This window comes from Sapajus apella, unplaced genomic scaffold (genome assembly GCF_009761245.1).
Source record: "Sapajus apella isolate SASKATOON/1434 unplaced genomic scaffold, GSC_monkey_1.0 scaffold122, whole genome shotgun sequence".
NCBI classification, from domain to species: domain Eukaryota; kingdom Metazoa; phylum Chordata; class Mammalia; order Primates; family Cebidae; genus Sapajus; species Sapajus apella.
In genome coordinates, this window is record NW_022437062.1 from 556,818 (window position 1) to 573,582 (window position 16,765).

At 39.4% G+C, this 16,765-nt stretch overlaps 1 protein-coding gene across 1 annotated transcript in view; it reads right to left on the reverse strand.

The window, feature by feature from the left end:
- The window catches only part of BUB1B (BUB1 mitotic checkpoint serine/threonine kinase B), a 70,512-nt gene that overhangs the window by 22,772 nt on the left and 30,975 nt on the right, over nucleotides 1-16,765 (reverse strand). The window contains exons 7-9 of the mRNA XM_032261178.1: nucleotides 15,625-15,839; nucleotides 15,055-15,146; nucleotides 2,307-2,533 (exon numbers count right to left, since the gene is read on the reverse strand). Of these exons, the coding sequence (XP_032117069.1) occupies nucleotides 2,307-2,533; nucleotides 15,055-15,146; nucleotides 15,625-15,839 (534 nt within the window). The remainder of the gene's footprint in view (nucleotides 1-2,306; nucleotides 2,534-15,054; nucleotides 15,147-15,624; nucleotides 15,840-16,765) is intronic.

Genomic DNA, 16,765 nt, shown 5'->3' on the forward strand with positions numbered 1-16,765 from the left:
TTAACCTGTAACCTAAATGATAAGGGACCAAAATTCTGGAGAAAGCTTCTAAGTCAACAAACTAGATGGCACAAAGACCCTAAAGCAGGAAAAGACCACCATGTCTAAGAATCCAAAAGAAGTCCAGTGTGGTTGTGACACAGTAAAAGGGTGAATAGGAAAAGATGGGGTTGGAGAGATAGGCAGAGGCTAAGCCATGTGGGGTTTTGTTTGTTTTTGGAGATGAGTTCTTACTAATATTGCCCCAGCTGGTCAAAAATTTCTGGGCTCAAGCAATCCTCCTGCCTCACCCTTCTGAGTAGCTGAGACTAAAGGCACATGCCACCATGCTTGGCCATGCAGGGTTTTGCAGGTTAGGGTAAAGAACTGTTGATAGTGAGCCATGTGCTTATTAGTCAATTAATAAATTATGGGTGTGACTGAAAAGTGTGAGGTGAGTCCACTAAGGCGACTCAGGAGATAAAAAAAAAAACAAGATTAGAGGACAGAAATCTGAAAGAAGCCAGAGTTTTCGAAAGAAGGTGGAAAAAATGACTTGGAAGTCCAATGCAAAGAAAGAACAACCTTTGTGTAGGCCCTGATTGTGGATTCCTCTTGTATTCTTCCCTGAGAGTAAGTAGTTAGCAAGTCTTTGAAGCCAGTTTTTGACAGTAACTAGAAACCACATTTATTGAAATGAGGATTTATATAAGGGTACAAACTTTTACACAGATGGGAATTTATACAAGTTCATGAAATGGATTCAGAGACCAGCTTAGAAATAAGTCTGGCATGATGGTTTACACCTATAATCCCAGCATTTTGAAAGGCCAAAGGGGCAGAATGGCTTGAGCCCAGGCGTTTGAGACCCGCCTGGGCAACACAGGGAGACTCTGGCTCTCTATTTTAAAAAAACTAAAATAAAAAACACAATAGAAATGAATATTAAAAAATTATCTGAGGTCAATGTCTCCTTATATCCCATCTAATCTAGAATAGGTCCTTCTTTGGCTAGCTGAAAACAAAATGTACTTTCTCTTTTTCTCATAAAGATGGGGAACTCACCATGTTGCCCAGAATAGTCTCAAGCTCCTGGGCTCAAGCAATCCACTCATCTTGGCCTCCCAAAGTGCTGGGATTATAGGCATGAGCCACTGTGCCCATCTTACAATGGACCTTCATTTTCCTTCTATATACCTGATACAGACCAGACTTCTCCCTTTGGAAACAGTTTTTATCTTGATACCTAGTTCCTTTTCTAGTTCGTATTTGGCCATCCTCCTAGCCTATTTGCTTTGCAACCATCCCTCTCCCTACCTAGACATACAGGTTCCATTTTGAATATATTATTTGAACCCAGAGCACTTCTGACAATCTTGGATGACACTACTTAGTGTAACAATGATGGCAATTCCAAACTTACTAACAGTCTGCTTTACCAAAGTTTGCTTCCAGCTTGTCACCTGGAACTCAGAAAAGATTGCTCCTCAAAGTATAAGTGACAGTTAAGTTTCCTAGCTAACCCCACAAACACCACATCCTATAAGAGAGCTGAGCTCTATTAGTAGGTTATTCTGGATATCCATGTATAAAAGAAACATTACTTTGTTCTTATATATCCTAATAAAAATGTCTAAATTGAAGAAGTGGACACTCCCCTACCTCAGTTTCTGTACGCTTCTTTATTCTCCTTCACCTTCTCCTGTGTTAAGCCCCATATGACTTACTTCCCTACTTTCCAGCCCATTCTGCCCTATCTCTTGCCTCCAAGTACTCCAAGATCCAGAATCAGAGCTGCTTCCTATTTCCCAAAAATCCCCCATATCTCAATTTTTAGTAAATCTTTTCCTTTAATTTAGAAATATAATGTATTTAAGCAACAATATGAATTATCTGTGATCTAAAACATTGCAGTGTGACCAAGCATCTTCATCTAAATAAGCCCTTGGAGAAATTTCAGGCAAAGTATCAAAGGTAAAGTGAAATATTTCAAGCAACAACATTAGAAAAAGTAGTTAATGGGGATGCATGGAATGCATATATATACATGTCAGGGATCATAGCTGCCTGCTTATGGTATTGGTGAATATACATTGTTCAGAACTTCTTCCTTTACTTCTAAACATACTCAGTGCCCCCACACCACAAGGAATGTTCATAGAAGGCAGCAATAGGAGTTAGACTAATACACAAAAAGAAACTGTACAACCATAGACATATCACATAAAGGTGCAAACTATAAGGTTAGTTTTCCTTAGACTTAATAGATCAGCTCAATCTTTCCACAACTAGGTTAAGTCTTTTTCATAAACTTGAATTACACATACCTTCCCTTTTCTCTTTTAATTTCTTCCGGAAAACTTCAGCCCGGATTTCTTCAAAGGAGAATTCCCCCACTCCTGCATAAATCTTCTCCTTACAATACATCATTTTCTCTTTCTTCTCAGATGCTTGCTGATGGCTCTGAACCCTTTGCAGAGGATCTCCTTCTTCCTTTCCAGGCTTTCTTGTGCTTAGGACGTGGTTTATACTAGGTTCAATTTTACATGGTGTCCTAAGGAAGCAAAATTACTATTATTCATACAGGTCAAAATTTAAAAATCAGTAAGAGTAATAAAAGAAGCTAAAAATAATTTACAAGGGCTATCAATAATTATGTTCTGTAAATTGGGAGGCATTACATTACCTGACCTCAAACTACACTCTAAGGCCATAGTCACCAAAACAGCTTGATACTGGTATAAAAACTGGCATACAGACCAATAGAACAAAATAGAGAACCCAGAAATAAAGCCAAATACTTACAGTCAACTGATCTTTGACAAAGCAAACAAAAACATACAGTGGGGAAAGATACCCTATTCAACAAATGGTGCTGGGGTAATTGGCTAACCACATGTAGGAGAATAAAATTGGATCCCCCTCTCTCACCTTATACAAAAATCAACTCAAGGTGGATCAAAGACTTAAATCTAGGACCTGAAACCATAAAAATTCTTGAAGATAACATCGGAAAAACCCTTCTAGACATTGGCTTAGGCAAAGACTTCATAACCAAGAACCCAAAAACAAATGCAACAAAAACAAAGATAATTAGATGGGACTAAACTAAGCTAAAAAGCTTCTGCACAGCAAGAAATAATCAGAAGAGTAAACATACAGCCCACAGAGTGGGAGAAAATCTTCGCAATCTATGCATCCAGCAAAGGACTAATACCTAGAATCTACAAGGAACTCAAACAAATCAGCAAGAAAAAAACAAAACAACCCCATCAAAAAGTGGGCTAAGGACATGAATAGACAATTCTTAAAAGAAGATATACAAATGGCCAACAAGCGTATGAAATGTTCAACATCACTAATTATCAGGGAAATACAAATCAAAACCACAATGCGATTCCCCCCTACTCCTGTAAGAACGGCCATAATCAAAAAAATAAAAAAACAGATGTTGGTGTGGATGTGGTGAAACAGGAACACTTTTACATTGTTGGGGGGAATGTAAACTTGTACAGCCACTATGGAAAACAGTGTGGAGAAACCTTAAGGAACTAAAAGTAGATCCATTTGATCCAGCAATCCCACTCCTGGGAATCTACCCAGAGGAAAATAGGTCATTATATGAAAAAGGTACTTGCACACGCATGTTTATAGCAGCACAATTCACAACTGCAAAAATATGGAACCAGCCCAAGTGTCCATTTTTTTTTTTTTTTTTTTTTAATTTTATTTTTGAGACGGAGTTTCGCTCTTGTTACCCAGGCTGGAGTGCAATGGCGCGATCTCGGCTCACCGCAACCTCCGCCTCCCGGGTTCAGGCAATTCTCCTGCCTCAGCCTCCTGAGTAGCTGGGATTACAGGCACGCACCACCATGCCCAGCTGATTTTTTGTATTTTTAGTAGAGACGGGGTTTCACCATGTTGACCAGGATGGTCTCGATCTCTTGACCTTGTGATCCACCCACCTCGGCCTCCCAAAGTGCTGGGATTACAGGCGTGAGCCACCGCACCCGGCCCCAAGTGCCCATTAATCAACGAGTGGGTAAAGAAAATGTGGTATATTAGCTACCACGGAATACTACTCATCACAAAAAGGAACAAAATAATGGCATTTAAAGCAACCTAGATGGAATTGGAGACCATCTTTTTTTTTTTTTTTTTTTTTTTTTTGATGGGGGTTAGCTCTTGTTGCTCAGGCTGGAGAGCAATGGTACAATATCAGCTCACCACAACTTCTGCCTCCCAGGTTCAAGCGATTCTCCTGCCTTAGCCTCCTGAATAGCTGGGATTACAGACATGTGCCACCACGCCTGGCTAATTTTGTATTTTTAATAGAGCTGGGGTCTCTCCATGTTGCTCAGGCTGGTCTGGAGCTCCCAACCTAAGGTTATCCACCCACCTCAGCCTCCCTAAGTACTGAGATTACAGGTGTGAGCCACCACTCCTGGCCTGGAGAGCATTATTCTAAGTGACGTAACTGAGGAATGGAAAACCAAACATCATATGTTCACACTTGTAAGTGGGAGCTAAGCTCTAAGGACAAAAAAGCATAAAAATGATACAATGGACTTTGAGGACTTGGGGAAAAGGGTGGGGGGAGTGAGGGTTAGAAGACTACACATCGCATACAGTGTAAACTGCTTGGGTGATGGGTGCACCCAAAATTTCCAAAATCACCGCCAAATAACTTATTCATGCAACCAAACACCACCTGTTCCCAAAAAACCTATTGAAATTTTAAAAAAAGTAAAATATTATTATTCTCTGAGTACCACCTCTGCTATAAGGAAGGAAATTAGCCATAAGTGGGATCATCAAGTAGTTTATATTACTTATAAGTGAAAATAAATCTTAATACCATATTCTAATCATACCCAGTATATAAAAGGAAGTTAACCTATGCAATACAACCCATTTTTTCATGTTTTGGTGTCTGAAAGAATTAGCTTAGCATTAGGAACCTGATACTATTAAGTCCAAGGTGCTCAGTTGAGGGAGAAGAATGAGAGTGGTAGCATAGATTTTAAAAGAACGAAGTAGGCCGGGCGCGGTGGCTCAAGCCTGTAATCCCAGCACTTTGGGAGGCCGAGGCGGGTGGATCACGAGGTCAAGAGATCGAGACCATCCTGGTCAACATGGTGAAACCCCGTCTCTACTAAAACTACAAAAAATTAGCTGGGCATGGTGGCGCGTGCCTGTAATCCCAGCGACTCAGGAGGCTGGGGCAGGAGAATTGCCTGAACCCAGGAGGCAGAGGTTGCGGTGAGCCGAGATCGCGCCATTGCACTCCAGCCTGGGTAACAAGAGCGAAACTCCATCTCAAAAAAAAAAAAAATAAAATAAAATAAAAGAACGAAGTATAAGATACAACCATGATATAGCAGGTATTTTCAACCCTGTGGATCAGAATAACATATACCTTTTATTTTCTTTTAATTATTTTATTTTTATTTTTTATAAAGACAGGGTTTCACCATGTTGGTCAGGCTGTTCTTGAACTGCCAACCTCAGGCGATCTGCCCGCCTCGGCCCCCCAGAGTGCTGGGATTGCAGGTGTGAGCCACCATGCCCGGCCTCATACCTTTTATTTTCTTATATACCTTTGTACAAGTAAAGGTACTGGTCCTTCCCAGACTCAGTGAATCAGAAACTGTAATGGTAGGGTCCAAGAATTTACACGCTTAAAAATTTCCCCAACTTGCTCAACCTGCTATAGGACTTCTGTGAAAAACTCACACTAACATCGTAATTCACAGTGAAAGGCTAGATACTATCCCCCTAAGATTAGGAACTAGACAAGGATGTCCATTCTTGTCACTTCTATTCAACATTGTACTAGAAGTTCTAGCCAAGGCAATTAGGCAAGAGAAACAAATAAAAGGAGTCCAGATGGGAAAGGAAGAAGCAAAACTATCTCTCTTTGTAGAAGGTAGGTCTTAGATAACAAATGAGTTCATCAAAGTCAAAGAATCCAAGATCAGTATACAAAATCAATGTATTTTATCCATTTGCAATGAACAATCTGAAAAGAAAATTAATCTCATCTCAAAGCAGCATGTAAAAAAAGTGAAAAAAGAAAATGAAATTAAGAAAACAATTCTATTTTTCACAGCTTCAAAAATAGTAAAATACTTCATAATAAATTTAAAATTAGGAAGTGGGCGAAGACATATAGATGGAGGTTGGGCACAGTGGCCTGTAATTTCAGCACTATGGGAGGCTGAGGCAGGAGGATCACTTGAGGCCAGGAGTTACAAGACCACCCTGGGCAATATAGTGAGACCCTGTCTTAAAAAAAAAAAAAATTAGCCAGACATGGTGACATGCACCTGTAGTTACAGCTATCAGGGAGGATAAGGCAGGAGGGCTGTTTGAGCCCAGCCTAGGCAACAGGGTGAGACACTGTCTCTAAGGAAAAAAAAAAAAAAAAAAAAAAAAAAAAAAAGATATATAGATGGTAATAAGCATATGAAAAGATGCTTCCCATATGTCATTAAGGAACTGCAAATTAAAACAATAAGATACTGCTGCCCAACTATAGAAGGGTTAAAATCTAAAATATTGGCCGGGCGCGGTGGCTCAAGCCTGTAATCCCAGCACTGTGGGAGGCCGAGGCGGGTGGATCACGAGGTCAAGAGATCGAGACCATCCTGGTCAACATGGTGAAACCCCGTCTCTACTAAAAATACAAAAAATTAGCTGGGCATGGTGGCATGTGCCTGTAATCCCAGCGACTCAGGAGGCTGAGGCAGGAGAATTGCCTGAACCCGGGAGGCGGAGGTTGCGGTGAGCCGAGATCGCGCCATTGCACTCCAGCCTGGGTAACAAGAGCAAAACTCCGTCTCAAAAAAAAAAAAAAAATCTAAAATATTGACAACACTGAACACTGCCAAGGATGTGGAACAACAGAAGCTCTCATTCACTGGTGGTAGGAATGCAAAGCAGTATAGCTACTTTGAAAGATAATCTGGCACTTTCCCACAAAGCTAAAATTAGTCTCATTATACAATCCAGCCAAATTAGTTGAAAACTTATGTCTGCATAAAAACCTGGTTGGGAGTGGTGGCTTATGCCTGTAATCCCAGCACTTTGGGAGGCTAAGGCAGGAGGATCACTTGATCCCAGGAGCTCCAGACTGGGGTTGGCAACACAGTGAAACCTGATCTTTACAACAACAACAAAAAATTATCCAGCCACGGTTGCATGCACCTGTAGTCCCAGCTACTATGGAGGACGAGGTGGGAGGATTGCCTGAGTCCAGGAGTCAGGGCTTCAGTGAGCCAGGATTGTGCCACTGCACTCCAGCATGGATGAAAGAATAAGACTCTCTATTTAAAACAAACAAAAAAACCTGCACGTGAATGTCTACAGTAACCTTATTCATAACTGCTAAAACTTGGAAGTCACCAAAATGACCTCCTGCAGATGAATGAACAAATCATGGCACACATATACAATGAAATATCATTCAGAACCATAAATAAATGAGGTACTGTGCCAGAAGAAGAGAACCTTACCATTAAGTGGAAGGAGCCAGTCTGAAAAGGCTACCTATACTATGGTTCCAACTATATGACTTTCTGGAAAGAGTAGAACTATAAAGACAATCAAGAGATCAATGGTTCCCAGGGATTTTGGTGGAGAGGGGTGTGTGTCTGTGTGTGGGGAGGGAGGGAGGAAGGGGGGGGAGAGAGAGAGAGAGAGAGAGAGAGAGAGAGAGAGAGAGAGACACAAACAAACCAAGCACATGGGATTTTTGGGACAGTGAAACTATTCTATATGACACTGCGTAATGATGGATATATAACATTATACAATTTTAAAAAACCACAGAACTATAAAACACATTAAAGTGAATCCTCATGTAAACAAAGAATTTTAATCAATAATAATGTATCAATATTGCTTCATTAATTGTAACAAATGTACCACACTCATACATGATGTTAGTAGAAAAGACTGTCCATAGGGTTGAGGGGTGGGGAGGGGGTATATAAGAACCCTCCATACTTTCTACTCTATTTTTCTGCAAACCTATCACTGCCCTAAAAAATAAAGTCTATTAAAAAAAAAAAAAGGGCAAAACTTGTACTCTGAAACCTACAAAATGTTGAAAGAATTTAAAGATATACATAAATGGAAAGACATTCCATGTTCATGGACCAGAAGACTTAATATTTTTAGGAGTCCTTAAATGAACCTACAGATTCAACAGAATCCCTATCAAAATTTCAGCTGGCTTTTCTGCAGAAACTGACAGGATAATCTTAAAATTTATATGAAATTATAAGAGAATCAGAATAGTCAAACAATCTTTAAAAAGAGGAACAAAGTTGGATTCATACTTCCCAACTTCAAAAGTTACTACAAATCTGCAAGAATCAAGATTGTGTAGGGGGGAAAAAAAGATTGTATGGTATTGACATAAAGACAGACCAACAGATCAGTGGAATAGAATTAACAGTCTAGAAATAAATTCATACATTTTGGTCAACTGATATTTCAACAAGAGTCCCAAGACCATTCAATGGCAAAAAAGTAGTCTTTGGGATCACTGGATATCCACATGCAGAAAAATGAATTTGGATTCCTTCCTTATACAAAAATTAGCTAAGAATGGATCATAGACCTAAATATAAGGGCTAAAACCATAAAGTTCCTAGAAGAAAATGTATAGAAGTAAGTTTTCATGACACTGGATTAGTCAGAGCCTTCTTAGATCTAATACCAAAAAGCACAGGGACAAATTTTAAAAAAGATATATTGCATTTCATCAAAATTTTAAATAACTTTTGGTCTTCGAAAGAGATCACTGAGAAAATGAAAAGACAACCCAGAATGGGAGAAAATATTTGCAAATCATTTATCTGATAAGAACTTGTATCTAGAATAAAGAACTCCTACAATTCAACAATAAAAAAAACAGAGTAGTTTCCCGTTACTCATGGTTTCGCTTTCAGCAGTTTCAGTTACCTATGGTCAATGGTGGTCCAAAAATATTAAGTGAAAAATTCCAAAAATAATTCCATCAGTTTTAAATTTCAAGTAATTCTGGCCAGGCACAGTGGCTCACACATATAATCCCAGCACTTTGGGATGATGAGTTGAGTGGATCACTTGAGCCCAAGAGTTCCAGACCAGCCTGAGCAATATGACAAAACCCCATTTCTACTAAAAACACAAAAATTAGCTGGGAGTGGTGACAAGCACCTGTAATCCCAGCTACTTGGGAGGCTGAGGCACAACAATCGGTTGAACCCGGGAGGCTGAAGTTGCAATAAGCCATGATGGCACCACTGCATTCTAGCCTGGGCAACAGAGACTCAATGTCAAAAAACAAACAAACAAACAAACAAAAAAACAAAAACAAAAAACAAATTATAAGCCATTCTGACTATCCTGACGAAATCCCATATATTCCCATTTTGTTCCATCTATGATGTGAATCATCCTTTTGTTCACCATCCACATAATAGTCACTAAGTAGCTGACTCATCAGATCAGCTGTTCCAGCACTGCAGTTCTTATGTTCCAGTAACCCTTGTTATACTTAATAATGGCCCAAAGCACAAGAGTAGTGATGCTGGTGATTTGGATATGCCAAAGGTGAAAGTTTTTAACTTTTATTTTACTATTTTTTTAGTTTTAGAGACAGGATCTGGATCTGTTCCCCAGGTTCGAGGACAGTGGCGTGACCCTGGTTCACTGCAGCTGTGGACTCCTGGGCACAAACAATCCTCCCGCTTCAGCCTCCATGGTAACTGAAACCCCACAGGCATTTGCCACTATGCCCAGCCAGTTTATTTTTATTTTTAGTAGAGATGGGGTCTTACTATATTGCTCAGGCTGGTCTTAAACTCCTGGCCTACAGCAATCCTCCTGTCCCAGCCTCCCAAAGCCAAAGTGCTGAGATTACACTCATAAGCCACCACACCCAGCCTCAATTTTCATTTGAAAAAATATATATATGCTGAAGTTGACAAGATTTACAGTAAGAATGAATCTTCTATCTGTGAAATTGTGAAGAAGGAAAAATAAACTTAGTTTTGCTGTCACACCTCAAACTGTGAAACTTATGGCCACAGTACATCTATAAGATAAAACATACTATATAAAGGGTTTGGTACTATCAAGTTTTGAGCCTCCACTAGAGGTCTTGGAACATATGCCCTACAGCTAAGGAGAAACTATCATAACCCAAAGGAAAATTAGGCGAAGGATTTAAACAGACATTTCTCCAAAGAAGGTATACAGAAGACCAATAAACTTATGAAAATAGGCTTAACATCATTAGTCATTAGGAAAATGCAATCAAAACCAGCAAGCTATCACTTCACATCTGTTAGAATGACAATAACCAAAAAGGCACAATAACAAGTGTTGGGAAGGAACTGGAGTACTCATACATTATTATGGGAATGTAAAATGGTGCAGATCCTTGGAAACCAATTTGACAATTCCTCAAAATATTAAACATGGAGTTATCACATGATCCAGCAATTCCTTTCCTAGGTATATGCCCAAGAAAAATGAAAACACATGTCCACATAAAAATGTATACACAGTATTCACAGCAGCTTTATTTATAATAGCCAAAAAATGAAAACAACTAAAATTTCTATCAACTGATGAACGGTTAAATAAAATGTTGTGTATACACACAATGGAATATTACTTGGCAATAAAAAGAATGAAATACTGATACATATCACAACATGGATGAACCTTGAAAACATTACCCTTAGTGAAAGAAACCAGTTAGAAAAGACCATATATTACCCAGGCGCAGTGGCTCACGCCTATAATTCCAGCAGTCTGGGAAGCTGAAGTGGGCAAATCACTTGAGGTCAGGAGTTTGAGACCAGCCTGGCCAACATGGCAAAAGCCTGTCTTTACTGAGAATACAGAATTTAGCTGGGAGTGGTGGTACATGGCTGTAGTCCCAGCTACTTGGGAGGCTGAGACAGGATAATTGCTTGAACCCAGGATATTTGCAGTGAGCAGAGACTGCGCCAGTGCACTCCAGCCTGGGTGACAGAGTCAGACTCTGCCTCAAAAAAAAAAAAACAAAAAAAACAAAAAAAAACCCGACAACAACAAACAAAGACCATATAGTATATGATCTTATTGATATGAGCTGTCTAGAATTAGCAAATTATCTATAGAGGCAAAAAACAATTGATTGCTAGGGTGGGGATTAGTGTAATGGTGGGGAATGGAGTCTTTCTGGTATTGGTACAAGGTTCTTTTTGGAGTGATGAAAATGCTCTAAAATTGACTGTGATAAGGGTTGCATGACTCTGTGAACATACTAAAAGCCATGGAATTATATTTCAATGAGTTGGGGTTTTTTCGTTTGTTTAAGGAAAAAAGCTTTAAAAAACAAGCTTTCCTTACAAAACAAAAAAGCCCAAGCTTTCCAAGTAACTCTAAATATACAGGTAAGGCTGGAAACCAAAAGTATAGAGGAATAGCGACATAGGGAAAATGGAAAAGAAGGGGGAAAAAGACCATTAAAAAGGTAAAAAGAAGTCACCAGTTCACACAAGACCTGTTCATTGTTTTGTAGTCATATCTTAGTTTGTTTTCAGTGACTGTTACTTACACAACACAGTCTGTCCACAAGATTAAAAGATTAGAAGCTTTATGTAGGAGAAAGAGCATATTACAAAGGACATATAGTTGAAAAGAACTGACAGTCAGAAAACTTGGGTTCTAGACCTGGATCTGCTTCTAAATACCTATGATTGAGAAACTGGTTACATAATTTTGCAGTTAGAAAACCTGTTGTAGCTACTTCATTAATAGTGCAAAACAAACAAACAAACAAACAAACAAAAAACACTAACAACAACCCCACAATAGTTTTCTGTTTGATAACATTTCCTTGGAAGCACTTTATATTTCCTAAACTGAAACAGCTATACAGAATGAATTGACATTATATTAATCTTAAACTAAGGAGAAACCTTTTTAGATGAAGCAAGATTTCAATTTGGATTGGAATATAATGAATTACTTTTTAAATTTATATTTAAAATGTTGAGGAATTAAGGGCAATGAAAATTGAGTTTACTAAATGCAATATGATATTGTGGGCTGACATCAGAAATAGAAAAAATAAATTTAAGTGGAAAAACTATTAGCTATTAGTTTAGCTAATACTATTACACCCAGGTCAATTTCTCAGTTTTAACCATGGCTATGTAAAATGTTAATATTAGGGGAAATTGGGTAAAGGGTATACAGAAACTTTCTGTATTATCTTTGCACCTTTTCTATTACTGGAAAATAAAAGGTGATTAAAAAAGTAATAAGGAAATTAAAACACATCTTCACATCCAGGTAATTCTTACTATTTAAATGATCTCTACAATTGAATTATACAAGACATATTTCCAGAAGTACTTCATTTTCTAACTCCATACATCTAACTGTTCAATCAATAAACATTGATTTAATACCTATTCCATGCCAGGTACTAGAATAAAGAATTAGAAGATATAGTCCCTGGCGAAAAGAAGCTCACACTCTAGTAGAAGCTTACACTCCAGAAACAAGAAAGGCTATGACAGAAGGTAAACACAGTGACACAGGGCATGTAGTAAAGCTAAGGCAGAAAGTGGGGGCATGGTGTGGATGGATAATGGATGACAGAAATGCTTCACAAAAGGTTTCCTGGAAGGGATAACATCTGAGCAGAATCTTAAAGGAAGGGTAAGAATTAGTCAGGTAGGGGAAGAAGAGTGAGGATAGCCAAGAGGCTAGTCTAGACAAGTTCAGGAACATACAGTCTAGTGTGAACACAAGTATGAGGGGAAAACAGGAGACACTGGTAGAGCCAAAATCATGAAGGGTCTTATAATAAATGTGGAATTTGAATTTCATCCCAAAGGTTATGGGGAGATGACAAGGGATTCTTTTCAATCAGGGAAATGATATGATCAGATGTGCACTGTAAACCCATAACAACAAGAAAAGTTTAAATATTTCCTATACCGTATTAATTTTAACATGTCATATTTCTTTTTTTTTTTTTTTGAGACGGAGTTTCACTCTTGTTGCCCAGGCTGGAGTGCAATGGCGCGATCTCGGCTCACCGCAACCTCCGCCTCCTGGGTTCAGGCAATTCTCCTGCCCCAGCCTCCTGAGTCGCTGGGATTACAGGCACGCGCCACCATGCCCAGCTGATTTTTTGTATTTTTGGTAGAGACGGGGTTTCACCATGTTGACCAGGATGGTCTCGATCTCTTGACCTCGTGATCCACCCGCCTCAGCCTCCCAAAGTGCTGGGATTACAGGCGTGAGCCACCACGCCCGGCGACATGTCATATTTCTACAAAATGACTTGAATCATTTGAAAAGCCAGATATCTATAAATGTATGTTGTTGGTTTCTATAAAGGCTCATAGGATTTTCTTTTTTATTTTATTTATTTTGAGACAAGGTCTCACTCTGTACCCAAGCTGGAGTGCAGTGATGCAGTCATGGCTCACTGCAGCCACAAACTCCTGGGCTCAAGTGATTTTAGTCTCCTAAATAGCTGAGACCACAGGTGCAAGCCACCACACTTGGCTAAATTTTAAATTTTTTGTGGAGATAGGGTCTCCCTGTGTTGCACAGGCTGGTCTTGAATTCCTAGGCTCAAGCAATTCTTGCACCTCAGCATACAAAGTGCTGAAATTACAGGCATGAGCCACCATGCCAAACTGATTTTTCTTTATTATTATAATTTATTTATTGATTTATTTTTTAGAGATAAGGTCTTGCCCTGTTGCCTAGGCCAAAGTGCTGTGGCAAGATCATAGCTCACTGCAGCTCCAAACTCCTGTGCTCAAGTGATCCTCCAGCTTCAGTCACTTGAGTAGTTAGGACTACAAGCACCTGCCACCATGCCCAGCTAATTAAAAACATTGTTTTGTAGGGACACATTTTTGCTATGTTGCCAAGGCTGGTCTTGAACTCTTGGCCTCGAGTGATTCTCCTGCTATGGCCTCCCAAAGTGCTGGGATGGTAAGCGTGAGCTGCCATGCCTATTGAACCAGGAGGTCAAGGTTGCAGAGAGCCGAGATGGTGCCACTGCACTCTAGCCTGCTGTCAACAGAGCAAGACTCTGTCTCAAAAAAACAAAAACAAAACAGAATAGCCTTCCTATTGTCTTGGGCAATTAGGCAGAATTTTTGCTCAAAAACTTAATTATTATTTTTGCTTTCCTAGCATGTAGTGGGAACTATAAATTAGTTATGAGGTAACTCTTGCACTGGGACGGAATTCAACCTAGTATTAGAACTATGCAATGTTAAGCTTTAGACTAAATCTCAAGCTGGCTTGTTTATTTAACCACCAGTTACTGTACTTTTTCTTAAAAACAGAAATGCTAAGGATTAGAAAGAAAGGGGAAAATGATGTCCAGAAGGAAAAAGCAGGGTAAGAGGGAAAGCTATCATAATTTCTCATTACTATCAAAGACAAAAGGAGAATATCTCATTTAAATCACATTATCTTTCCTACCTCCCCATTATCCCATCAGATAAGTTTTCTAACTTTACCACTGAAGCCTCTGCCATCCACCTTCCCTTCCCCTTCCGTTACCACTGACTTGCCCAAATACCCCCCTTAATATCCTTGCTTGAACTATTTCAATAGCTTATTTATCTATGTTCAATCTATCTTCCACAATAGCTACCATTAATTTTCCTAAAGCAATGTTCAGTAATGAAAATATAAACCTAATTAATAAGTTCATTCCTTAATAAAAATATTAACAAATGGACTTTTGATCCTAACATACTCAAAGGAATACAAACATAAAAGATATACAAAACTCGTCTGGATACTTTTTTTAAATAAATAAGAGACAGGGTCTCACTAGGTTGCTCAGGCTGGTCCTGAACACCAAGGCTCAAGGGATCCTCCTGCCTTACCTTTCCAAAGTGCTGGGATTACAGGTGTGAGCTACTGTGCCTGGCCTGGTTACTTTCATCTTCACAAAGAAAATACCTTTGGGAACTAGGACAGGTGCCTCTGCCCACCCTTAATAATTCCCACTTCAAAATACCCAAAAACCACACTTACATTACTGGCTGTTGTGCAGTCTCTTCCACATATGGCGTAAAACTGGGAAGCATAGTAGGTACAGCTATCAGCGAAGCTGTATTGCCACGAGGCTGGAGATGAAGAAGAAAACTAAAATTACCATAGTTCTATGTTCTGAGACAGCATATGTAGACCATGCCTAATTATACAAGAAGAATTAAAAGAGATGGTAAAAATACTCCTTTACGCCGGGCGCGGTGGCTCAAGCCTGTAATCCCAGCACTTTGGGAGGCCGAGGTGGGTGGATCACGAGGTCAAGAGATCGAGACCATCCTGGTCAACATGGTGAAACCCCGTCTCTACTAAAATACAAAAAATTAGCTGGGCATGGTGGCGTATGCCTGTAATCCCAGCTACCCAGGAGGCTGAGGCAGGAGAATTGCCTGAACCCAGGAGGCGGAGGTTGCAGTGAGCCGAGATCGCGCCATTGCACTCCAGCCTGGGTAACATGAGTGAAACTCCGTCTCAAAAAAAAAAAAAAAATACTCCTTTACTCTAAATGTGAAGTCTCTGTTGTGTTGGCAAAACATTGAATCTAAGAGTTCTTACCCTGTGTTCCAAGGGCCTGCCTGTGTTCCAGGGGCCTGCTTGCAGCTCATTTTCTTTGGCCCTGGGCACGGGGGGTGCTGTCCATGGCTGGACTGTAGGCTTAGACAACTCTTCTCTAGAAGTCTCATCAGTGTTTTCATCAAAAACAGTAATTCTACTATTATTTTGCATCTGTTGAGGAAATGGATTTTGGAGTCCTCTGTTCTGGCTTAGAGCTAGAAGCAAAAATATTAAAACCTCATGTAAAACATTTCATTATCAATTTAGATGCCAGATAAAGTATACCTATTCTTCCCCAACTCAAGGAGAATATTTCCACTACAATAGGAAAAAAGAAATTTAAAAAATAATCTTAAAAAAACTTATTGAATCGAAAATAGAACCATTTTATCCATTCTTTGTTACTTCTCCCTTCTTTTCCCTCCTTTAGTCACCCATCTTTTATTCACAGATTTCCAAAAAAGACATTCTATATCTTCCTTCAGTCATCATTATAACATCATCTAGTTTTATCCGAAATGAACCTAAGTTTTATTCTTCAGTTTTAAATTTTCTCTCAACGGAAATCAGCAGAGATACACTGGAACTAGAGAATACAAAATTAACTCATGTATTAGGAGTTTTCTCTGTTGTGGGGCTGGTTATTAACCGAGCTTTATCACAATCTGGATGAAATAGCCTTTGGGATCATACACTCCCTATATCCTAATTCTAGAATCACCAAGCACCATTCTGATTATTGATAAATTGATACCAGGAAATAAATGAGATTAAAAAAAAACAGTCTGGTTTACATATCTAACTGCTATACATTTAGTATGCAAAAGCTTATTATTCTCTGTAACTTCTGCTCAATTTTGCTGTGTACCTAAAACTGCTTTAAAAAATAGTGTTGACCAGGCACAGTGGCTCACACCCATAATGATAGCTACTTGGGAGGCTGAGGCAAGAAGACTGCTTGAGCCAGGAGTTCGTAGTTACAGTGAGCTATGATTGCACCACCACATTTTAGCCTGGGCAACAGAGCAAGAACCTATCTCTTAAAAAAAAAAAGTTGGCCGGGCGCGGTGGCTCAAGCCTGTAATCCCAGCACTTTGGGAGGCTGAGGTGGGTGGATCACAAGGTCAAGAGATCGAGACCA